The following is a 25117-nucleotide window of genomic DNA, read 5'->3' as shown; positions in this document are numbered from 1 at the left end:
CCCGGAAGTGGTGTCGCAGGGGGGAGGGGGGAGGTGGTGAGGGAAAAAGAAGAGGACGAGGAGGGACCCGAGACGTGATGGCCGCCGCCGGCAGCTCCGTGTGAGAGCCCTCATTCGACCCCCCGGCCTCTCTTTCTCCCCAAAGTGGACCTGCCCGCCTCAGGGAAGCAGCCGCGGCCGAGCGGGAACGGGGCGACTCTCCATCCCCTGACTGACTGACTGACAGGCAGACACTCAGACTTCCAGCTGTTCCCCTGCGGGCTTCGGCCTTCTCCTCCTGCTGCTGCTGCCCTGCTCTGCTAGGCGTCCCCTCGAGGCCTCCGTCAGTGTAGGGGGAGCAGTTGGGAGGTCCCGAGCGTGTTGTTTGTGGCCTGGTTAGGTCTTCAGTGTGGGGAGGGAGGTGGAAGGGGGGCGTCCTAGTGAGCTCAGGTGTTTGGTGAGGCTCTCATTGGAGGAGGGAGAGGCTGAGGGGTCTGCAGGAAGGGGGGGGGAAAGGTTTTCCCTTTTTGAGGTTGGGCCAAGTGGGCTTCAGCCGATTAAGGGGCGAGGCTCCTTAGAGACCCTATGGGACTCTATAGAAGGGAAGGTTTTCAGAGTAGGGCTAGGTAGATATTGGGAAGAACTGGAAAGGTCTTTTTTATCTGGAGAGTTCGTGGTCTTCTGTTTGAAGGGGAATTGTGTTTTTTTTAAAGGGGGGAGGACCGGGTATTTTGGCTGAGCTCTGGGAGGGGCTTCTTCTACCCATTCAGTTCAGATAGATTGGTATAGCACAGGTCAGGAGAGCAAACCCTTGTGGTGCGTTTCGGGTTCCTTTGGTGACAGGATTGTATTGGGGTCATGCAGGGTTTCCAAATCTGGGTTAGGTGACAGTTTTAATGCTGGGAGGCGAGGAGGGCCTGGTAGCGCATGAGGTGGAGGGTCTTACAGGGTGTAAAGATTGAACTTAAGCGGCTTCACGTTGCTGGAAGAAAGAAACACTTTGTGAGGGCTTGGGTGGGCGGCAGTTTTCAAGGAGCTATAGAGAATGGTGTTGAATTTTGGGTGTCATCTTGGGTTTCCCTGCAGGTAGTTGGCTTGTTGGGTGTGGAAGACTAGTAGTAGTCTAGTAATTAGACTGGTAGTTAATGAAACGGGTTGCAATTAGCCTGTGTAGCTTGGGGTGAGACAGTTCATCCCGTATCCGCTGTGAATTTCCCTCCATCTCTCCTTGGTGCGGTTCTCCATCAAGCGCCTCTGATGCCAGAACAAGGCCCCAGAATGAACGGTTTCTCTCTGGGCGAGCTATGTTGGCTCTTCTGCTGCCCACCTTGCCCCAGCCGCATAGCTGCCAAGCTGGCTTTTCTGCCCCCAGAGCCCACGTACACTGTGATGCAACCAGAACAGCAGGAAGGTGGGGCTGCTGCAGTGGGGACGCCGACAGGTAGCTGCAGCCTGCACTTGACTGAGCGGGCGGACTGGCAGTATTCCCAGAGAGAGCTGGATGCCGTGGAAGTCTTCTTTTCACGCACAGCCCGGGATAACCGGCTGGGATGCATGTTTGTACGCTGTGCTCCTTCTAGCCGGTATACACTGCTGTTCTCCCATGGCAATGCTGTTGACCTGGGCCAGATGTGCAGCTTCTATATTGGTCTAGGCTCCCGCATCAACTGCAATGTTTTCTCGTATGATTACTCTGGTTATGGAGTGAGCACTGGTAAACCATCTGAAAAAAACCTTTATGCAGACATCGATGCAGCTTGGCAGGCCCTCAGAACAAGGTAAATGGCTGTTGGGTAAACATGCCCATGAAAATGGTGGAGGGTATTTCTAATTTCTTTGGGGCTGCTTGTTTGACACTATACTTTTCCCTTGTTGTGGAATCACTGTAAACTGGCCTCCTTTGATGCAGTAAAGTTGACCACTCCACCCGTTTTTTGTGATGATGGGTTAGATGACCTCAGAATCATACAAGCTCCTGTTCAAGGGAGTTTATGTTCCTTGAATGGCAGCCCCCCATGCTATTTAGCAAATCTCTCCTGAAACTGAGAGGGTGTTCAAAAGCAACTTGTAGCATAGTATTGCGAGCTACAGTTGGAGTGGTGGGGAATGCTGGGGGTCTTAATTGAATCTAAACTATCTTTAGATCCTAGATTTTGGAAGGTGGTGGTATTCTTGACTTGCTGCTCTGATCATGGAGCAAGAAATGCTCAATGTAAAAACATGGCGTTAAGAAACATAAGGAAAGCGCTGCTGGATTTAGGCCCATCTAGTCCAGCACCTTGTCCTCATGGTAACCACCCAGATGTGCATGGAAATCCCACAAGCAGGCCTTAAGTGCGATAGCCACTTGTGATTTCTGGCAACTGCTATTCAAACACATATTGCTTCCAACAGCGGAGATAGAACATAGCTTGTTGTATGTACTCATGAAAGCTAAATGGTACAAGAGAACAGTAATGGCTAATTATTATACATAATGGTTTCTTTGTATTCTTGGACAGTGCAACAGGGTAAAATATAACATTTTAGAATGCTAGTAGCATTACCAACGATTAAATGTACCAGTTGCATCATTGCATACTATGATGCAGCTTCAGCACTGAGGTGAGTATGGGAGTACCAGAGTTGGTGTGCTGCACTCTTCAGAGTTCTTAATCTATTTAGTATGTGATGAATTTATGCAAAGACCTTTCACCCACACAGTCTGTCTATTTTTAAAAGATCCAAAGTTCAAGTACATTTGATAACTACCTATAACAAGGAAGTTTCTATCAGTGTTTGTTTCTAGGGCTTTGTCTTTACTTTAGATTCAGTTCTTGGCAGGTACAGTGGTGCCTCGCAAGAGGAAATTAATCCGTTCCGTGAGGCTCTTCGTATAGCGTTTTTTTCGTCTTGCGAAGCAAGCCCATTGACAGCTTAGCGGATTAGCACTATTAGCGGCTTTTAGCGGATCAGCTGATAAGCGGCTTATCAGCAGATCAGCTGATAAGCGGCTTAGGGCTTAGGAAAAGGGGGGGGAGGGAAAAAACCCCGCAGGAATTCGCAAGACATTTTCGTCTTGCGAAGCAAGCCCATAGGGAAATTCGTTTTGCGAAGCGCCTCCAAAACGGAAAACCCTTTCGTCTAGCGGGTTTTCCGTCTTGCGAGGCGTCGTCTTGCGGGGCACCACTGTAGTTGATGGTTTTGTTTTGAGTATTTGCTCCAATGAAGCCAAGATGGATCTTGCCCTCAATGCAACTTGTTTGATTTGGGGCTAATGCTGAGTAGATACTGTATAGTTTTGAGCATAAATGTTGAAAAACTGTGCTAGATTGGCTGCTGGCTGAGAACACCAGTTACTTGGAGGTAGGAGTCAGAGGCAGTATGCTTCGGATTACCAGTTGCTGGAAAGTTAAGGAGTGGCAAGTGCTGTTGTGCTCAGGTCCTATTTGTGGACTTTCCATAGGCATCTGGTTGACCACTGTGAGAATATGATGCTGGAAAAGAAGGGCCGCTGGCCTGATCAAACAGCCTTTTCTTATATTCTTATGTGTCTAACATGTTTCCTTGCAGTTTCTCAATACTGTATACAGACTTTTCACTCGCAAATGGAAACCAGTTTAATGTCTTGTAATTTTGTTCTCTGTGAAAAAAAGTGAACAAGTTCTTGACTTTGCTTTGTTTACTGTCCCAAGCATTTAAATCAGGTAGGGGGAACCTGTTGCACTCCAGATGTTGTTGGTCTCCAGCTTGCACCATCCTCAGCCAGCGTGGCCAATGGTCAGTGATGATGGGAGTTGTAAGCCCAAAACATCTGAAAGGCCAAAAGTTCCCCATCTCTTTATTTAAACCTTGTTAAACTGGGAGGCTCTTGAACCCATCATTGCATGTGGAAACCCAGGTTGTATAAATGACTAAAAGTGTTCTTCTTCCCCGTTCCTCCCTCCAAACAAACATACTTATCCTGATGAGACAACTGTGACCTTTCAGCTCAGAATGATTTGTTTTCACCTTTATGGGCTTGAGATTTGACTAGTGGGAGAGGTTGTCTTCAAATACATGTCATTTTGTCTTAAGTTTGTTGTCAATCCCAAAGAAAGCTAATCTAACCCAGGAAGCATGTTCCCCATGAACAGAATAATCAGTTATGTAATTAACACAGGTTATGCGTGTGTTTGATGTAATAAGAAACACTGATAATCCATTCAGTTTGAGAAGAGGCTAACTGAGCTAGGGAGGCTCTGTGTCTTAATTGAAAGTGAACGTTCAGGGAGGGATGGAATTTGAACAATATTAGAGGGCAGAAAGGAGCCCATAGGGAATTTGGGACTGGATTCATGAGGAAGGACATTTGGCCACTGAAACATCTCAAATCTGTGCAGTCTTGTCTTGAGTATGTGGCAGTGGGGTGTATTAAAACAATTGTGTGTCACATTTTTCTTATGAATGGCACGCAAGCTACTAGCTAAAGACAGAGGCTGCATTCACATTTTTAAAGGAAGCTATCTTGCTAATATGGCCTTTTTGTTTTTATATGATTCTTATGGCATCTGATGAATGTACTGTTAGAAGCCGGTTTCTGAGATCTGGTAAATTTGTTTTTTTATAAAGTTCTGTGCCTAATTTCCTCTAGTCATTCTTGGTACTTTATTTTAATATTCCTGAGCAGGTTTGATGAACCCATGTACTGTTCATTGGCATCAAATCTTGATCTGGTGATTTAAAGTGGCCACACACCTTTCTGGCTTAAGCTGTTTAAAGGGCCACCCTTGGTACTAGCCTGCCTGTGCTTTGAGATGGGCCATGGGGGCTTTACTGGTCTGCCAGCCGATGAGTTCTCATTGGGGTAGATGGACATGAGAGAGATGGTATTATCAGCAGTAGCCCTACAGTTACGGAATTATCTCCCAGGTGGTGTATATAAGACACCTTGTATGCAAGCCTTCAGGCAGGCACTAAGTTATTTCAGGTTGCATTTTCTAAATAAGTGCTGTGATCCTATTGATTTTTAGTGATGCTTAAATGGGCTTTAAAAGCAATGGTGTGTGACTGGTTTTATGACTTAGCTGGGTTGTGTTTTTTTCACGTTGTAAATTTTGGGATTTGTAATTGTATTTAGTCTTGTAGAAGCCAATTTCTGAGGACATTTATTCTAAAAAGCAGATTATAAATGTTGTAAATGCATAAATAGAATGTAAATGCCTTCCCACTGAAAGTTCCTTGTCTAGCAACCTTCACTTGTGCGGCATTAAAGGCTTAATTTAATTTAGGTCACACTGCCTCGATTTGTTTCAAAGAATGGAATACTTGGATATATGAGTTTAAATAGTATGTTTTGATTGTGTGAGGAAATTCTTGATATGAAAAGTAATCTCATAACAAAATTGCCTGCTGTAATAGATTTTTGTTTGTAGGCTTATGGTGTGTTTCAATAATACCTCTTAATGACATTATGTGAACAAGGGAAGAGCATTTCAGCCTGACTTGGAGAAAATTAAATCCGGCTTTCGGCCAAGGTGTACAGTTAACTACAATCTACTTAGGATTTTTTACATTGCATTCTTGAATGCATTTGAATTCTTTGGGACTTTAACAATTGCCTCTTTCTTTCTACTGCAGACAATATAAAATGGCATCGTATTCATTATTTGAGATTGTGATCTTTAACGTCTTGACTAAACTCTGCATCTGGTTTTCAGTGAGTGGAAAATAATTTTGGTAGAAATATAAAAGTACCTTAGGCTAGCTGTGTTATTGTGCATAAATGATGGCTAAATAGGTGCCTATTGCCTATTCTTTGTCTCCTCCCACCCCTCGTAATAGACCAACAGCTTGTACTTAATTTTCTTCCATACTTAGCATTTATATATAACACAGATTAGGCATTTAATTGCTCAACTAAATTTCCAGAAATTCATTATGCGTGTAATCATTCCATTGAGATCTCCCAAGTTGAATAGTAATAAATAGAAGAGTGATAACCCCTTAAGACAGCTGGCCTATATTTTTGTTACAGTTAAAGCTGCAGTCCTGTATACACTTACCTGGCAGTAAGTCCCATTGAATTCAGTGGCACTTAGCTTCTTCTGTGAATACATCTATAAGATTACACTGAATATGTCGGTTTTTAAAAATTAAATGCACGTACTTACTTGGAGCTGTACCTAGTTCCCTATGACTAGTAACAATCTCTTGCAAGCAACCAAACAGGGAAACTTTTGCAAATCAGAGAACTGGTTCTTTCCCCCCTTTGTGGCATCAGTCTGTCGTAAATCACTAATATAAGTGCAGGTGGGCTAGTAAACCTTTGTGGAATCTTTCAAGGCTGCTTGATATAAGTGCTAACAAAACTTATTATAAAGTTAAAAGTAAGCCACCAGCCATTCACATTGTCAAGGCGTTAAAACAGGTGTGGGGGACCCTTGTAGTCCTCAAGGTGATTGTTCATCCCAGATCATCGGCGAGGCTTCCTAGGGCTGATGAACGCTGGAATCCAATAACATCTGGAGTGCCACAGGTTTCCAATTCCTGCAATAGAGGGAGGAAAAGCCTTAACTCTTCTTTTTAATGAACTGAGAAAGGACTTTAAAAACAAACTCAAAATTTCCTAATTAAGCATGATACCAACTGGTTGCTTAAACAACATATTAGCCAGGTCTAAATTGAGCATTTATTTTGGGCCATAAATAAGTCCTTTGGTCATAAAACTTAAAAATATTCTTTAGTGCAAGGGGAAAGATAACAAGGCTACTAAGGAAGATGATTTGCTTGGAGTACAGTTTTAAATTCATTTATTTGGAAATGTCCCATTTCAGAATTTCTGCGAAGTAAACATTCATAAAATTCTATTGTAGGTATTCAGAACTTTCCAGTAGCAAAGTCTGGTGGTTAATGGTGGTTAATGGACAGTGTTTTCCTATGAGATGGAAAGAAAAAGATCACCATGTTATCCGGTGATGAATATTTATGATTCTGCTTCTATGAAATGGAGTATAATATAGAGCTCAGGTAGTTCAAGGTATAAAATAAATGGAACCAGGACTCTTTGCAAGTCCTCACTAGTGGTTACACGTGGTTGGGGTCAGTCTAGCTCTAACCTGCACCTTGGTTAACTGTAAGCAGGGAAGAGACTGCAGCATGTTTCCCATTTCCTAACCATGGTTAAATGGTAATAGAATTGTTGGAAGGGACCCTGAGGGTCATCTAGTCCAACCCTCTGCAATGCAGGGATCTTAACATGCAGTTCCCTATTCAATTCAAAACCATACCAGACCCTGCATAGCTTTCCAAATGTGCTAGCAGTTTTATTGCTGCCCCATAGCCTGTTCTCGCATCCACACCAGACCTAAAAAGAAACACGACAGGCAAGCTCTTAAGTCTTGTTGCAGCAAAAACTTGTTTGCGTGCTAAATTAGTAGAAAGGCTAGTCCCTGTGGTTTTTTAATAACAGGTTTGTGCTGTAGCATGTTAACCTGCCGCATGCCAAGAGGGCACAAAGCAGTTTTCAGAAGCACTTGAAGTTGTGGCATGGGGAAAAACAGACTGCCAGCTTCATAATATCCCTTCCAAATGATACCAAAGGAGGTTACGGCCCTTAAGTGTATGGAAACAAAAACTAGGCTTTAGTCATTTCTGCTGGTCTTACTTTTGAAGTACCAAGAGGTTGTTAGAAACCATCATAGAAACAAATACAGCTTGCAATATATGAGTGTTGTAGTGTGTTTCAGATCTAAGGATTTGGGTTCAGATGCTGTCACTAAGGCATCTCAGCCAAGTGTTCTTCCACAAGCGCAGTATGGCTGTCAAAATACAATCCTGTAGTGGGGAAGGAGAGACACCATGTAGCTGCTGAAGCTCTTTTGCCATGGTCCCATCCATACTACCGTGTGTTGCAAGCTAAATCAGACATTGCCAAGTAGGGTAGGCTGGGCATGTTGGCATAGCCATGTTCATTTTAATAATAAGTGCTTCATGTGCCCCTGTACCCCTGAAGTGCAGTACAGACAGGAATGCGACCATGTTGGCACCATGCCATCCTGCCTAAAGCTACACTAGTGGCCAGAATTGTGGAAACGTTTTGGAGAAAGTGTATTTTCGAAGTTTGATGGCTCATAACACCACTTTCTTTTGGAGTCATACCATCAAATTATATATCAATGGAAAGATAATTTAATGAAGAATGTAATGCAACAAAGTTTGTTCAATTACCTGTATTCTATCAAAGCCAGATGACACCTGATTGGCTCTCTAAACACTCCTGTTTCTGGTTATTTGGCAATATCTTTTGAAAGAATACAGATAATTGAACAAACTTTGTTGCATTACATTCTTCATTAAATTATCTTTTCATTGATATATAATTTTATGGTTTTACTCCAAAAGAAAGTGGTGTATGAGCCATCAAACCTCGAAAATACACTTTTTTCAAAAGGTTTCCACAATTTTAGCCACTAGTGTAGCTCCTGTTTTGTGGGTGCCTTACTGAAGGGAACTTAATGATCTCATGCATCTGTTTTATAGACGGCTTTAAAAAAAGGTGCTGTTTCTTCACTTCTAGGAATTAAGTACTTATTTTCTTCCAGACTAGTCTTGTAGCCTTTTTATTCATCATGGAATAATTTGATTATGTCGTATACACAGTAGCTGACCATTAAATGTACATCAGGAAATAGCTGAGATGGCTGGTTTTAGGCCGCAGAGAGGTGGGTCCTATAGAGTGAACTTTTGCCCTTCCAGCTGGTAGTAGATCTCATCAGCCGAGTTGTAATTGTTTATAGCTGAATTTTGTTTCTGTTTTTTGTCTAGAGTCCTGGATTGGGGCTCATCTTGTTTCTGCTCTGCAGACTGAGCATTGCCTAGAAATCTCTCAACTGCACCTTGCACACAGTAACTCACTAGAAATCTGCAGCTGTAGTACAACAGCCTGCAAACTGTGGGAGAGCCACGTGCTTTTGACCAGCTTGATTCCTCAAGCATTCAAGTTGCCTAGATACAAGCTTCTGAAAATTGCTGGATTGGATATCTTGGCAAGGTCTGCATCCGGTTTCAAATGCCTAAATACTCTAGGACCGTAACTTCAGATTGCAGCCAGGCTGGCTTGATAGCACCAGCGTGTTTTTGTTTTAGGGCAGCTTGCCGGGAACTTTGTGTAACCGAATACACTTCCTACCTGTAAATACCCTTGCTGGCTGCTCTGAGTCACTTAAGGAAGGTAGGGGAGCTTCAGAGATTGCTATGTGAGTGCAGTTTATGACTGCAGAAAACAACACTACTTTGCAGGTGGCAGAGGAAAGTAGGAACTGCCTTTGGCTGGTAGGCTACATTTGGCTTGTGGTCAACAAGTTGGGCAGACCTTCTGCAGCATACTTAGGATTTCCTAGTACTTGTATGGAATGTTCTGAAAATATGGGTGCCTGTTCTTTTCAGGATGTAGTAGTTATTCCTTCAGGCCCCCTAGGAAGACATGGGCTCCAATTTTGAATAGCAAGGTGGGATGGATTAGCACTTTCTGATTAATTGGTAGAATTAACCAGAAATATACAGTGGTACCTTGGTTCTCAAATGGCTTGGCTCCCGAACAAATCAGCTCCTGAACGCCGCAAACCCGGAAGTAGGTGTTCTGGTTTGTGAATGTTTTTCAGAAGCCAAACATCCAATGCGGCTTATACTTGATTGTAGGAGATTCCTGCAGCCAATCGGAAGCCTGGTTTTCAGACTGTTCGAGAGTTGAACGGACTCTTGGAATGGATTAAGTTCGAGAACCAAGGTACCACTGTACAAGTAATCAAGCTTTACAGTAAAGTGAATCACATATTGGTGAAAACTGATGTCAGAAATGTTAATATGACCAACAAGCATGGCAAGGGTTGGTAACTATTGTTATGGATGGGGGTGGGGTGGGAAAAAGCTTGCATGTTGCCAGAGAGAAGGGGACTAGCACACTAGTCAAAATCTACTATAGTGAGGGTGAAATACTACTAGCAGTACTAAAGGAAATTTGTCCCAAGCTCTTGCATATAATTATCAGCAGTGGTAGATTAACCATAATTATTCTACAGTGCTTGTGTTGGTCAGCTAATGTTAAAAATCCTGAAAGTATACTGCACGACCAGTGAAGCAAAATGATTCAAGCAAGTATATTGAATGTTATAATTCCAAATCAGTTCTTTTAAGTGTCATTGCTTTAGTAGCTAAAACAGCAAGAGCCCCATATGAGAAGATATCAATATTGTTTATTGTCAGTTAACTCTTATTTTGCTTTGTATTTATATACCTAAACGTAGATTGTGGATGTTTCTTCTTGTAGTATTGAATTCATTCTGTATTTGTTGAATAGTTGGGTTTTTGTTTTTTTCATGTTTGAAAGTACAGTGATACCTAGGTTTACAAACTTAATCCATTCCAGAAGTCCGTTCAAAAACCAAAACAGTTCTTAAACTGAGGCGCGCTTTCCTTACTGAGGCCTCCCACCGCTGGTGCCCTTCCACCATTCAGCTTCTGTTCTTAGACTGAGGTAAAGTTTGCAAACAGGAACACTACTTCTGGTTTTGCGGAGTTCTTAAACCGAATAGTTTATAAACAGGGCAGTTCTTAAACCGAGGTGCCACTGTATTTTGATGATATGAATGTTTGTTGTAAGCCGCTTTGAGCACAGCTAATTGTTGAAAAGCAGCATATAAGTAAACTTAATCAATTTGCAATAGTATAAAAAAACTTGGGGGGGGGGCAAAGCCTGCTTAATCACAACTGAACAGGTTGGCTGACTGTTGCATGGATAAAAACTGGATGGGAAGGAAATCCATCATTGTCTGGATATATAATTTCCTGGTTAACACTGAGAGAAGCTATTTTTAAATGTCCTAGGGATAGAAGTTGGACGCAGGTGGCGCTGTGGGTTAAAGCCTCAGCGCCTAGGGCTTGCCGATCGAAAGGTCGGCGGTTCGAATCCCTGCGGCGAGGTGCGCTCCCGCTGCTCGGTCCCAGCGCCTGCCAACCTAGCAGTTCGAAAGCACCTCCGGGTGCAAGTAGATAAATAGGGACCGCTTACCAGCGGGAAGGTAAACGGCGTTTCCGTGTGCGGCTCTGGCTTGCCAGAGCAGCTTCGTCACGCTGGCCACGTGACCCGGAAGTGTCTCCGGACAGCGCTGGCCCCTGGCCTCTTAAGTGAGATGGGCGCACAACCCCAGAGTCTGTCAAGACTGGCCCGTACGGGCAGGGGTACCTTTACCTTTACCTTTAGGGATAGACGTGGAAATTACCCATAGAAATCAATTGAGAAATTCAAGATTTTAATTAACTCGGATTGGGCACTTCAGGACAGAAGACTATCTCTTCCTGGTTTTAGTCTGTTAAGCACCACATTTAGTGGTGGTTGTGTTCTAAGAATAAATAATCTACAAAAGTTGCTAGTTCACGTTAAAAAAAACTAATCTGCCCATTTATACAGCCTTAAATTGCTGTCACAATACCATCTATCTGAAAGGAGAAAAGGCAGCAACTTTTCAGTTGGTAAAAACTGAAACATTTTTTGTTTCAGGCAAATGATCTGGTTACAGAGACTAAGACTGCTACGCATAGGCAGGTTACTAAAGATATTGCATATACATGTGCTCAAAAAACCCATTCTGGTTTCCTGGAGACCCTTGATTTACTTCTACAATGCTTTTTATACTTCTAAATCAAGGGGGAAATATATTCTCAGAGCACTATTTACCATAGGTGAGTGGCTACTTAAAAGCCAGAGAAAGTGTATTTTTATAAGGAATCCAAATAGCAAGACTATTTAGAGGCACATGTTTCCTATTTCAGAAAACATCATGAATTTTGTACTTTCCTAAAGATCAGGGAAGATAACTTTGTCTGGGGGTATCTGTTGCAGAAAAATTCCCCAGAGAGTAGCTTTGTATAGAACTCATACACCAATCCAGTTAAAAGTATATAATGGAATGTAGCTCAGCTCTTCTGAATTATTGATACTTCGGTCAGTGAAGGGATTCCTTAGTGACCAGCAAATCCTTGCTCCTGTGGTAAGTAAGCTTTTCTGTTGCTAACATTCCTTTGCTACAGGGGACATTTAATTAAATGCAACTAACTCAGTTAAAGTGAATTTAGTGCTCTGTGTGTGGTTTTCTAAATGAAGCTGTGTACATTGATATGATATTAGACGATGTTTATCTTCTCGCTGTTCCTTGGAAAATGAAGCCATAACGTTAGGGAAGTCATGTAGTAAAAGTTAATTCATAAGACATGCACAATCTCTCTTCTCTTTGCATTTAATTTCCCTCTGACCTTCCCATCATGTGCATAAATGCCTGCTAATTTTGGAATACACTTCATTTAACTGAATTGGACTGTGGTCCTTGCAGGTTTACGCCATACTAAATTTGTTAGACTTTAGGGCGGGGTGGGAAGTCATTTTCACCCCCAGGGCTGCATTTCCTTATGGGCAGCTTTCCAGGGGCCACATACCTGTGGTGAGGAGGGCCAGAGGCAGAACAACAAATGTGAATGTTATCTTTGTACAGTAGGTTAATTTCTGCAACGTTCCCATACCTCTGTCTGCCCTCCATCCAGACAAGCAAGAGGCATGATCAGAGTTCAAGAATGCATTTACAGTCAGGCAAAAACATTGATGGAGGGGGGAAAGCAGGACCTGTGAAAGGCATGGCAGTTCCCTTCTGTCTTGCTTATACCACTGTTTCCTCTCTGCTTTACTGTACAACATCTCAGCTACTTGTCTAGAGTTAAAGGGTTAAATCTCCAGGTGTACATTTCACACATAAGACAGGAGTCAAATGAAAAGAAAGTAAAATGAGTGACTCAACCATTGCATCCTTATTTGTCTGACTTGCAACTTTAAGGAAGAAAATGCTTTGACAGTCTTTCCACCGGAGTCTCCTTCATAGCAGGATAGACAGGCTTCTGGTGCCTCTGTAGCCTCATCACAGCAGGGTTACCTGGTAGCACCAGCAAGGATATTTTTCTTTGAAGCACACAAGTATATTTTGTAGCAAACCAAACTAACTCTTCCATTCATTCGTATCATTAAGAAAAAAACACCCAAGCACCGCAGTCATAGTCGTAAAGCCATTAAGCTCTGCATTTACTTCCTAAATAAGCAGCTAGTGTAAATGTGTGTGTTATGCTAACTGCCATAGCGCAAATACACAGGAATTGAGCGCAGTACGCCAAGTTCCGTTTTAATATACCAACGCAGAAAGAACAGCTGTTTTCCATACTTTCTGGTTCTCCTCTGGTCTTGCCATGTGAACTCTGCAGATCTGTGCTGTGCATTCAACACAAGAGAAGCTGCTTGCACGGTCATAGGTTTTTTTTGGGGGGGGGGATTCACTTTCCCTGGTTATTTATAGCAGGAGGCATTCCATGTTTTTGTTCCAAGTCCGTTTGTGGTTTCCTTCTGTTTCCAGCCAGTTCCAGACTTCTGCTTGCTGCCATACAGGTTTCTACCCTACTCTTGCATTGGTAGGTGTGATAAGTGCTCTGCATGGTGCTTGTGGTGCTTGCACTGCCACTGGACTCTCTCTTAGTGGTGGCGGTGGTGGTTTGGATGTCATGGTAAAAGTAAGGATTTTCAAGCCTAACTGGGAACTGTGTATCATCTCTTTTCCTCCCTCTGCACTATGGACCAAAACTGGTTCTGGACTGCAGCTTTCAATATTAGCAGAACTTAAGCTGCTTCAACATTCTGACCCCTGTGCTTGAGTAGGGCCAGCTGAGGTGGGCTCTCTCAAGATAATTATTGTGAATGTTTGCATTTTTCCGTTTGCCAGTCAAATGAATCCATTCAATCTAGCTCTCTAAAACCTTTGGAGTTCAGGTTAGTTTTGTTGTACAGATACAGTTGAAAATTGCCGTAGACTTTTTCAAGATTGGCTTACTTAGAAGAGCTTAACTTAGTGTACAGATTTGACTGGCTATTTCCTGATTATACATTATCATTCCCATTCCATGGATTCACATTTTGATAGTACCTTAAAAACCTGTGGAGGGTGTGGGGCAAAAGACACCTGCCTGTGGCCAGCTCTCTATGTCATCAGTAACTAAGTCAAAACAGCTGGGGGTTTTTTATACAAAGAAAATGTTGTTGTGGCAACAGAGATGGCATAGACATTTGAATGTGGAGATTGTGTTTATACTGTCTCAAGGACGAGGATGGTTCAGCAAGAAAACCTAGTAATTTTTAATTTTAAATGCTGTTTCCATTAACCCATGGGTCACAAATGCTTTTAAAACGTACAGTAGGCACCAACAACCAGCAGATCCAGGGCTAAATCTGACCCACCTAAGAAGTGCTGTCCAGTTCCCTTAGTCCAGGGCTGGGTAACCTGTGGCCCTCCAGATGTTTTGGATTAATCCAGCAAAACCTAGAGGGTCATGGGCTCCTCATACCTACCTTAGCCAATCCAGAAGCATGTGTTTATGTGTGGTGGGGAGGGGTCTTTTATATATATAATTGATTTATCATAAGCATATATACAAGCACAGAACTGTACAAAAAATAACGGAACTGTACACAGAGCATAATCAGTATTACATTTTTTTACAGAGATGCAATTCCATATAGCTAAGATTTTATGATGAGTCTATATAGCCCAGCCACAATGAAGAGTGAGTCATGGGAGGAGGAGTAATGTGATTCTCCCTTATATAACTCAAAACCGGCAACCAGACCACATCAAACTGTCTGATTTAGTTTTGCCACAAACTATGAATTAACATCTGTTCAGATTAAAGCAATGTTCCATATACAGTCGTATTTTGGATCTTGAACGACTTGTGAGTTGAATTTTTGGGTCCCGAACCCGGAAGTGATTGTTACGGTTTGTGAATGTTCTTTGGAACCCGAATGTCCGTTGTGACGTCCGTGGGCTCCAATTGGCTGCAGGAGCTCCCTGCAGCCAATCGGAAGCTGTGCCTTGGTTTCTGAACTGTTTTGAAAGTTGAACAGACTTCTGGAACAGATTCCGTTCGGCTTCCAAAGTACGACTGTATTAGTAAAGCATGCTTCAGACATAGGAACTTTAGATTGTTTCTAATCTGGCTGCTGATAGTGACATAAGTACTAGAGTTTTATAAGTTATGGGAGGATTAGCATAATTTGATAAAGAAAGAAGGGATCTGGAGGCAAATGTTGTTGAGTAATAGTCACTATCATTGAGAAAACCCAGGTCCAGAATTATTGACTCTCCTTACATTCCCACCACAAATGAATGAATGAACCCTTTCCCCACACCCCATCCAACAAGAAGGAGGCACAGTATTCATAGTATGGAAAGGTGTCTAGTGCTGTCACACAGTGACTTTAAGAATGGCCGAAATGGATTTAATAGGGGGGCTTCACCCATAATCAATCCCATTGTGCCTCATTGTATGGGTTTTGTGGCCTTGAGACTGACTATAGCAGTCTCTTTTGCAGAGATGGCTCTCCCCCTGCTGTGACTTCAGTAAAACTTGTTTCTGACTCAGAGTAAATAGGGCAGAAACACTGTTTTTCAAGAGGAGAATATGAATAAAGGGTATGCTACTCTGAAATAAGCTGTTGATAATTCGTGAGTCTAACCAATATCGGCTAGCAACAAATATTCAGATTCGCAACTTAATCTCCATCAGAGCAACGTGCATTAGGACATGGCTGGAGGCTTCGAGCTGAATTGCATTGAACCATTCCAAGTGTACCAGAGAATCACAGCAGTCTCTAAACTGAAGAGTGCTTCTGATAGTTCTGCAGTTACGGTTCTCAACACCTATAACTTAAAATGTGGATCATTATCATTTAGGGCTGAAAGAGTAAACATTCTTCCTTCAAGTGCATCCCATTGAACTTGCTGAGTTTTAATTACACCTTGGGTTAGGCTATGTGATGGTTATATGTAGATTTGTGGGGTGATTTACACATGCTTGTACACCGCTTGTTTTCTCTGCAGTTGATGATAGACAGCTGAATGTGTAAACCGTCACTCCATTGAAAAGCATTGCATTTGAGAAGGTGTGCCAGTTCTGCTGAGGGTTGTTAGCTATGTGGCAGCTCCCTCAAACATGCAACTTATCACTTGATATGACAAACACTCAGTTTGTGCACCAGACCAGTGTTTCTGCAGAATTGTGCCAGCTAACCAGTTCCCTGTTTTTTGGAATAAAAAATATGTGTTCAGATGCTGAAAAGAATTATTAGAGGAAGCAATAAAGTACATTGGAGCAATGAACCTTTTGGACCTTTTCCTTCACCCCTTCTACTCTCTGGCTGAACTATGTATAAATAATACCTTGTTCATAACTGCAGCCAGCCTTTCTCAACACACTGTTTAGGATACAAAGCTAAAGAGTAAACTGTAGTATCTTTCCACTGTGCTCCTCCCCCTTCCATATTTTTTAATGTGCTCTCCATCTGTTGTTTTTGGGACTGTTCTGAGGAGATGATCTTTACAGGAGCAACTCAGTTGCATACCCATAAATTTCAACCTGGACATTCCATTGGGTTTTCTGTTTTTCTCAGAGACAACAACCCTGTTGATTCAAGGAAGGTATTTTTAGTAGCTACTCTGTAAGTCTCCTTGAAAATGCACTGGGCACTCTCTCTAAGATAGACCACCAAAGAGCTGACTAGGACAGTCTGCTTCAAGCTATACAGCGGGTCAAATGTTTTTGTACAGGAGCAGTGCTCTAAAACTTCCTTGTTGAATATTCAGTAGTATCTGGGAAGCTGTCTTGTATACCTCTCCCCCCAAAAAATCCTTCATTATTGATTATATAAGATATATTTGCTACAATTTTGTCCTGCTTATGGCTATTTACTCTTTATGTAGAATTTATGTAGTTCTTTCTTCACAGTGTATCTTCACAACAGCCTTATTAAATGGATAGTGGTTTCCATACTGCAAGCAGGGAAACTGAACAAGGAACAATTATTTGTTCAAAGCCACTCACTGCATTAGTAAAGAATTCTGAGTATTGCTTCTTGATCATAAGTATTGAGAATGGAAGTCTATGTTTTTTAATGCACTTGATTCCCGGAACTTTTTCTTATTGTTGCACTAAGTCAGTTCGCGGTCAAGATCTCCTTTGCTTTCTTGCTTTCCTTTCTTTGCTCAGCTCTCTCTTTGTTTTTCCACCCGCATGTGGGGCTTGGAAACTCCAACAGCTGTGGGGGTTGACCATGCAAATCTTTTGCACTTGGCTGAAACTAAACATCTTTGAGCAGCAGCAGTGCAGTTGGTGTCCCTGACCTCAAATGCATTTCTAGTAATTTGGCTATATATTAAATTTGTTTATGCAGCAAAGCAGCTGCTTTTCATGGTCCAAGTCAAAATGGCAGGTCTTGTCCAACGGCAGGCTTGATAGTCTCCCACCGTATTTGCTTCCCCATCTGCATTCCTGTTTCTGTATCCCAAGTGGGCAAGTGGGTATTTTACATATGAGCTCTCACACAGAACTGAAAGCAGTAACAAGAGTATTGAACACTTAAAATATCATATATCCAGACAAGTATTCCATATTCCATACAAGACAGGAGTAACCAACATGGTATCCTCCAGATGTTGTGGACTACAACTCCCCTAAGTCCCAGCCAGCAACATCTAGAGGGCATCGTGTTGGCTGCAAGGACCTTCAAAGTCCCATGAATTGACAGCTTGAAAAAAAAAAAATCTGAATTTTACATCTAGAGAATAAAAACGCCAGTTCCCCTCTCCTGGAATACCCTTTTTTTAAAATAAATGCAAAACAAAGACAAAATACACTTCTCTTTTCCTCTTTTCTGTGTTTACAGGTATGGGGTCAGTCCTGAGAACATCATTCTGTACGGACAGAGTATTGGAACCGTTCCCACTGTGGACCTGGCATCTCGGTATGAGTGTGCCGCTGTAATCCTTCACTCACCCTTGATGTCTGGGTTGCGTGTAGCTTTCCCGGACACTAGGAAAACATACTGCTTTGATGCTTTCCCAAGGTATGTGCAGAACTTGCTCCCAGGAAACCATTGTTCATTTATAATACTTAAATTGGACATGTACCTTTCAAAATGACAACAACTAAGCAAAGGCCATGGGTACATTACTTAGCCAAGAGTAGATGTGATGGCCTCAGGAATATCAGCATATTAGAGGGTAAAAAGCCCCCTGCTCGGTGGTGCTTTGAGGGTTTTTTCTTCTAGATATATCCTCCATTTAATGTTTATCATGAAGTATGTTGGTGATGATTTAATAAGGGTGGCTTTATTGGGAGACAGCACCTGCAAAGCATGCCGGGAGGGTTCCATGTTCACTGCTTGGCACCTTCACGTTATTTATTAAATTTGTATCCCACCCTTCCTCCCTGAAGGGTGCCCAGGGTGGCAAGTAGCAAAAAATCTGCTGAAACCATATCCAGCATACAATAATGAAATTGATCTATAAAAATCACAGTGCCTAGGTGTAACTCTTCCCTTCAAAAGGCCTGGGGAAATAAAAGTGTCTTAAAATTCTGCCTGAAAGTAGTCGGGAGAAGGAGACTGCCAGATTTTCCCTGGGAAGGGAGTTCCAGAGGCGGTGAAGAACAGAAAGTGACCTCTGAGACTGTGGGAAGACGCTGGCAGCCAGAGTTGATCATGCTTGGCAAGATGGGCCAGCATTCTGGGTCAACAGAAATATCTTCAAATGTTCACATATTGCTATATACTTCTTAATTTGAACTGGCATCTTGAGTGCGGATCCACTGCTGACCTTTGCAAACCAAAGGTATTCTGTGTTTCTCCTGTAAATGCTTTTCGCGTGTTCTTTAAAAATATTGTGGGGTGTGCCTTTGTCCCATGCTGGAGGGAGTGGTGACTGGACTGGACTGGAGAATTGTGAAGGGGATATGTAGTTCAACTTGTATTGACCTTGAAGGTGAGAATGGTGGGTGTAATTGCATACAACTTGTAGCAGTGATTGAGTATTAGTCAATGACTGGTTACAGAAACCATTTCTACCTCCATAGTAGGCACCCACTTCAGTATGGATGTTCTATTTCCACCCCCACCTTCAGAATATGAAAAGTCACTTAGCTGAACTGGTTCCTGTGTCTTGTTCTGAGGGAATGCATAGCACTTAATAAACTCTGCAGTTAGCAAGTTTGAAATGGTCCAGAGCGCAAGCATTTTGGTGGTACAAGATCCACTGAAATGAATGGGCCAAGCTTTGAGAACCGGAGCTGAACTGGAGCAGTTCATCCATTCTTGGAGGGACGTTTCTGGTGGGTTGCGCTGGAATTATGTGCTTTTGCTATCGTGTCTTGGTATAATTCCTCTGCCCTCCTGCCTTTCTAACAGTTACAAATATTTACTATATGACAAATTCTTCCTCTGAACATTCAGGCTTTTAAAAATTATTCACAAGGTTTGGAACAGAGCTTGGATGAAATAGGCCAAGTCAAATAGGAGGTGAAAAACATCAGGGCAGAGACAGCGGAGGTATTATATCATTCACTTTCTCTTTTTGCTTTCTTGAGAGCTGTTTCTTACCAATGGTCTGAATTCACTTGATCTGTTAAATGCTTTGGTACTTGAACGAATGCCCCCCCCCCGCCCTCGTAAGAGAGAGAAAATTGTTCATTGCAGTTTACACAGAAATCTTTTGTGTTTGCTGATGTCCGATAGTCTCTGTAGATTTCTCTAGCTGCAGAACGGTGTGGTTAGGAATACCAAGTGAGGCTAATGTGCTTTCTGAATGCTGCGTTCCCAAGCAGCTGAGCTGGCAGTGGGATGCCTTCCAGTCGTTTTGCAAACTGTAAATATTGTTTTGCTGAAATGGCTGATTAGGGATGAATGACACTAATTATGTGAGCACCACAATGGAGAGACTTCCCCCCCCCCTCAAGTTTCCTAAAAGTGAGGACTGACAATCTTGCTGTTAAGTCTTTGCATACATAATTTCATTAAGTGTTATTAATACATGTATGGGAGAATCCCACTTGTGGCTGTGTCAAGGATTCCAAAACATAAGTTAGCAAGGGTAAGATACATTTTAAAAGAAATATATATTTGGGGAAGGATCCCTCTGAGTTCTCACTGAATCCTCACACCAGTTCACTACCCTGTTAGAAATAAAAGACATAGAACAATGGTTCCCAACCTGTGGCTGGCAGACCTCCAGAGGGCTGTGGGGTTATCCCAAGGGGTCAGTAGCAGTGGCACAGGACAGTGAGTCCCTTGAGTGGCGGGATGAAGGCAAGAGCCAGGACAGGAGGGCAGGACCTGAAGGCTGGGATGCCAGCAAGGCAGAAGGATGGTGGCGGCTAACTTTGCCCTTCATCTGAGGTGTGTAAGGCACTTGAGTGGCAGGCTTTTTGGTGCAGGGCGTGTTCAGTGCTGCCGTCCATTGGAGGCTCCTTGATCTCCCTCCCTCGCCCAGGGTTTGCCCTGCTTGCAGAGTGACTATCCTTCCAAGATGAGTACAACCCCCATTCTTCATTCCCTTTGGCTTTACCCAACTGCTTCCATGCCACTGGTGCCTCCAACAGAATGATGCATAGTGAAACCGGCTGGCAGAAAAAACGAAAAGGAGCTGCATGCTGTGGTACAGCAGGGGTAGCCAGCTGGCATCCCTGGTCATGGCTTGGTGGTAGAGAACAGAAGAACCTGGCTGCTGGGTCAGGCCAATGGCCAATCTGGTCCAGTGCCCTATGGGAAGCCTGAAAGCAAAGTGTGTGCTTTGCATGTAGAGGGTCCCAGGTTTAATCCCTGGTATATCCAAGGAAGGCAGATAAAGTCCCCTGCCTGAAACCATGGAGAGCACGGCCAGTCAGTGTCAACAGTACAAAGCAAAATGGGCACTGGTCCAGCTTGGTATAAGGCAGTTTTCTGTGTGCACTCTCCCTAGCACAGCTCCAATCGAATTCCAGTGTGCCTCAACTGTTCACTTCAACATACAGGCAAATATCCTGCTAACCCCCTCCTCCCTGGTGGGAACAGCATCTAAAGTTTTGGCAGAATGCTTGTCTCGTTTCTGCTGTTCTTCCCATTTGCTTCTTGCATGGACATCAGCTGCTGAGTTGCACAAAGAGAGACTTCAGGCAGAGACTTTGATGTTGTGCACACTGGTATGGAGATGGTTAAATGGCCCCTTCCCTGTTCCCCATTTCCTGTGGGAGTCAGGATGGACAGCCATTTCTGCCAGCACCCTTTGCTCAGTTCAGAATATGGCCTCTCTTTAATAAAAGCAATAACCGTGAGCTGACATCCAGCCCTCCATGCTGTCCTCACAGAGAGGGCTGAACATAATATTTTGCTTTCTTCCTCTTTAATGATTCACAAGAGGTTCTTGCATCTCCCGCAACAACTGCCCATGGTTGCATCAGAGAGGCCTGCCTCAGAATCTGAGAACTGCAAGCCTCCGATGACCCCCTTGTATTAATTTTATTTACTTATTTACATTGTGAATTTCCAAAATCCACTGCGTATCTCCAAGTGGCTTCTTAGAAAGAGCAGCTGTAGCCTTCCTGCCAGGCACAGTTGGACAGTGTTGGAAGAAAAGAATGAACAAATGGCACTTTCTTTTTCGGGACATATTGATGGAAAGACACAGAGCGTAAAGCTCTGAACATGAGAGTAGTCTAATTTAACAACAGCAGCATGAACGCTCATCCGGGCTTCAGAAGTGGCCAGGCTGAATTAGCCATTTCTCCTTCTAGAATTCTGGAAACAGATGACAATAATTGTGACTTGTGTATGCCTGTGACTTTTCAGTTACCTGCCAGGAACCCTTTTCACTAGAATAGTAGATAAGACCAGTCGTTGAATTAGACCACCGTCCTGCTTCCTCATAATGGTCCACAAGATGTCTCCAGAAAGCAGGGAATGAAGACGGTTGCCCTCTCCTGCTCTCTCTCCCTCCCTCCAATTGGTTTTTAGAGGTTGTCTACCTCTAAAATATTGAGTTTATATATAGCTGGGCCTTGTTGCCCCTTATTATCTCAGAGCAGGGCCATAGAACACACCTAGTGCCCTCCTGTAGCTGTTTATTGCGAAGGAGCATCTGCAGTGGAAGATGGGATTATCTTTCTGGTGCTGCTGCTGAAGGACCAGGTGCAAATCCCGGGAGTCATTTTCGACTCACAGCTGGTCCAAAATGGAGGTGTAGGTCAATTCTGTGTCCAGGGCAGCTGTCCACCAGCTCCATCTGGTACGCAGGTTAAGACCTTACCTGCCTGCGGACTGCCTTGCCAGAGTGGTGCATGCTCTAGTTATCTCCCACTTGGACTACTGCAATGCGCTCTACCTGGGGCTACCTTTGAAGGTGACCCGGAAACTACAACTAATCCAGAATGTGGCAGATAGACTGGTGACTGGGAGTAGACACCGAGACCATATAACCCCAGTCCTGAAAGACCTACATTGGCTCCCAGTATGTTTCCAAGCACAATTAAAAGTGTCTGTGCTGACCTTTAAAGCCCTAAACGTCCTTGGTCCAATATCCCTGAAAGAGCGTCTCCACCCCCATCATTCAGCCCGGACACTGAGGTCCAGCTCTGAGGGCCTTCTGGCGGTTCCCTCCCTGCGAGAAACCAGGCAGAGGGCCTTCTCGGTAGTGGCGCCCACCCTGTGGAACACCCTCCCATCAGGTGTCAAGGAAATAGACAACTATTTGGCTTTTAGAAGACATCTGAAGGCAGCCCTGATTATGGAAGTTTTTAATGTCTGATCTTTTAATTCTGTTGGGAGCTGCCCAGAGTGGCTGGGGAAACCCAGTCAGATGGACGGGGTTTAAATTACTTATTATTATTAATCTTTCCCAGAGTTTTCCAAAACAACTATGATAAACTTGGTTTTCTCTGGTTACTGAACTTAACCAGTAATGCTTTTTTGGTTTTTGTCTTTTACATTCTCAGCATTGACAAGATCTCTAAAGTAACCTCTCCCGTCCTGGTGATTCACGGTACCGAAGATGAAGTAATAGATTTCTCGCATGGTTTGGCGATGTACGAGCGATGTCCCCGGGCGGTGGAGCCCCTGTGGGTGGAGGGGGCTGGCCACAACGACATAGAGCTTTATGCACAGTACCTAGAACGACTAAAACAGTTCATATCTCACGAACTCCCCAATTCCTGAAGAAACCTACTTGATCTCTTTTCCTTTTCTTCTTTTTTTTTTTACCTCAGTTAACTGTGAATGGAAGAATTTACCTGTTTTTGCACATGCATTAACTGGCTTAGCTGTAATAGCTTTATACTATGAATAAATGCCCTCTCATTAGGGTTTATCCAATCAGCTCTCGACTGTCTTTTTATATCAGGAAACTGTTCTAACAGTCACTACTGTAATCCCAATGGTTTTTTTACCTTCAGTACACTAGAAAAGCTGGGAGTTTTAGAAGGGGTGCTAGCTAAACTTGAGGGATACTACTTAATCTAGCAGTTATAATACTTCCAACTTTTTCCCTACCCAACCCTTCAAGTTGCTTGTCTTATAATGTTTTCTTTCTCTTTGAGAAAAAATCTTCCCACAATCTGGAATGCAAGAAATCTGGATTCCTACTGATTTATGGAACCAGTCTAAGAGCATTCTCCATGTAAAATTTCTAACTGTGCTATTGTAACTGGAAAGGTTTTTTTGTGGTGATTTCTCTTTGTGTTTTTTTGTTTGTTTTTTGCCAACCTTACCTTCCTAAGTAAATTAATTAATGAAAATTTCCCGGGGTCACAGATTTCTAAATGGGGCTAATTCTGAAATGACCTTTCACCAGTTTTCTGCATATTTACAAAATATTCCTAAAGGAATAATGACTGAACGGCTAGACCCTTTAATTCTTTTTACTTTTTAAAAAATGTGTAAATTTACTAAACCCAGTTATTCAGATGATGTTTACACTCTGAATAGAAGCCAACTTTGGCATTTCCTTGTGTAAAGCATTCCTTATAGAGGTTTTTAAAAGTATTGTACATAAGTGTATTTACATTTATGCATAACTCCTGATTGGTAGTTTAAAATTTAAGTCTAGTTAACAAATTCTGGTTTGTATATGAATACATTTTGTTAAAGTTTTTATCCCTGCATTATTTTGCTATTAAAAGTTTTATAAGATTTCCAGGACAACTAAAAATATTTACACATTTGTTTTTGACAAATTTATGTAAGAAACTTTCATTGAAACTGATCCTTTTTGTTTAGGGGAAATTTTTCATTCTCTGACACTGGAATCGCACAGAATATGCAAGACAATTAAATCATTACACTAAGAGGCCTGAGGTTTTTTTCCCAAATTGTACGGCCTTAAATGTACTGTAAGCCTCTGATTGTTGTAAAAATGGATTGCGATGGATTATGGTTTGTGTTCTTGTTGCCAGAATGCAACAACAGTGATTGTAATGGAATAAAGGATGCATGGAATAGAGAATACTGGACTTTGCTTCACTTTGTCCCATGATCAAATTGCACCAAAGGCCACACAAAGGTAGTATATAAGTCTTTTATTACTGACACCAATCAAAGGATAAGGACTTGAAGATGTACAGACAGTATTGTGCTGCAGTGTAGACCGGAGACTGTTAATGTAGTGTAATGACTGTGGTGTTGGGCTTGAGTCCAGTGGGTCCTGAATTCAAATCTTGACTCCCCATTAGTCACCAGTAGCTTGCATGCTTTTCATGTTGAAAACCATCTCTGGCTTTCTCCCTGCTGCCGATAGGCTATTCTGGCCTAAAATGATGGGCCAGTGGTACAGGCCCTCCCAGTGTCCCTATTTTCTCGGGACAGTCCCGGATTTACAGAAGCCGTCCCAGAATGTCCTGTTTTTCCATGGGCACCTCTATTTTCATCAGAGAAATGTTGGGAGGGTTATGCAACCCTCGAGCCAAGGAGATAATTATACAACCTTGAAAGCTTGGGGAAGTTTCTTTAATGTCAGCTCGGCGGGGTATAAATAATAAAATTATTGTTATTATTACTACCACTATAGAATAGAACATCCCTATTTTCATCAGAGAAATGTTGGAGGGCATGGTGATGTGACTCAGCTGAAGGCATCTTCATCTTCAAAGTTGAATTAGGCAGCCATTGTATCCCAGTCCAGGGACATTCAGACTTTTTGCCTTCCTGGACCCCTTGCACATCACCAGAACAGATGGCCCTTTCCAGCACATTGCAGTCTGCTGCATGTTCTAGGGGCAGTGGCACTTACTTCCACAATTG

The 25117-nt window shown here is 42.8% G+C and overlaps 1 protein-coding gene across 1 annotated transcript; it reads left to right on the top strand.

The window, feature by feature from the left end:
- Positions 1–24323, top strand: ABHD17C (abhydrolase domain containing 17C, depalmitoylase). The gene is made up of 3 exons (XM_079954385.1): positions 1–1757; positions 17744–17923; positions 22819–24323. The coding sequence occupies exons 1-3, from the start codon at positions 1237–1239 to the stop codon at positions 23036–23038; spliced, it is 921 nt and encodes a 306-aa protein (XP_079810511.1). The 5' UTR covers positions 1–1236; the 3' UTR covers positions 23039–24323.
- Positions 24324–25117: the final 794 nt, after the last annotated feature.

The sequence above is a fragment of the Podarcis cretensis genome (assembly GCF_951804945.1).
Source record: "Podarcis cretensis genome assembly, chromosome: 14".
Lineage (NCBI taxonomy): Eukaryota > Metazoa > Chordata > Lepidosauria > Squamata > Lacertidae > Podarcis > Podarcis cretensis.
This window is presented reverse-complemented; position numbering and strand designations above follow the sequence as displayed.

Excerpts from the sequence above, each read along its gene's own strand:
- ABHD17C (XM_079954385.1), top strand. The coding sequence starts at position 1,237 with ATGCCAGAACAAGGCCCCAGAATGAACGGTTTCTCTCTGGGCGAGCTA. Across the intron at positions 1,758-17,743 it reads TGGCAGGCCCTCAGAACAAG|GTATGGGGTCAGTCCTGAGA; the intron begins GTAAATGGCTGT and ends CTGTGTTTACAG. Across the intron at positions 17,924-22,818 it reads TGCTTTGATGCTTTCCCAAG|CATTGACAAGATCTCTAAAG; the intron begins GTATGTGCAGAA and ends TTACATTCTCAG.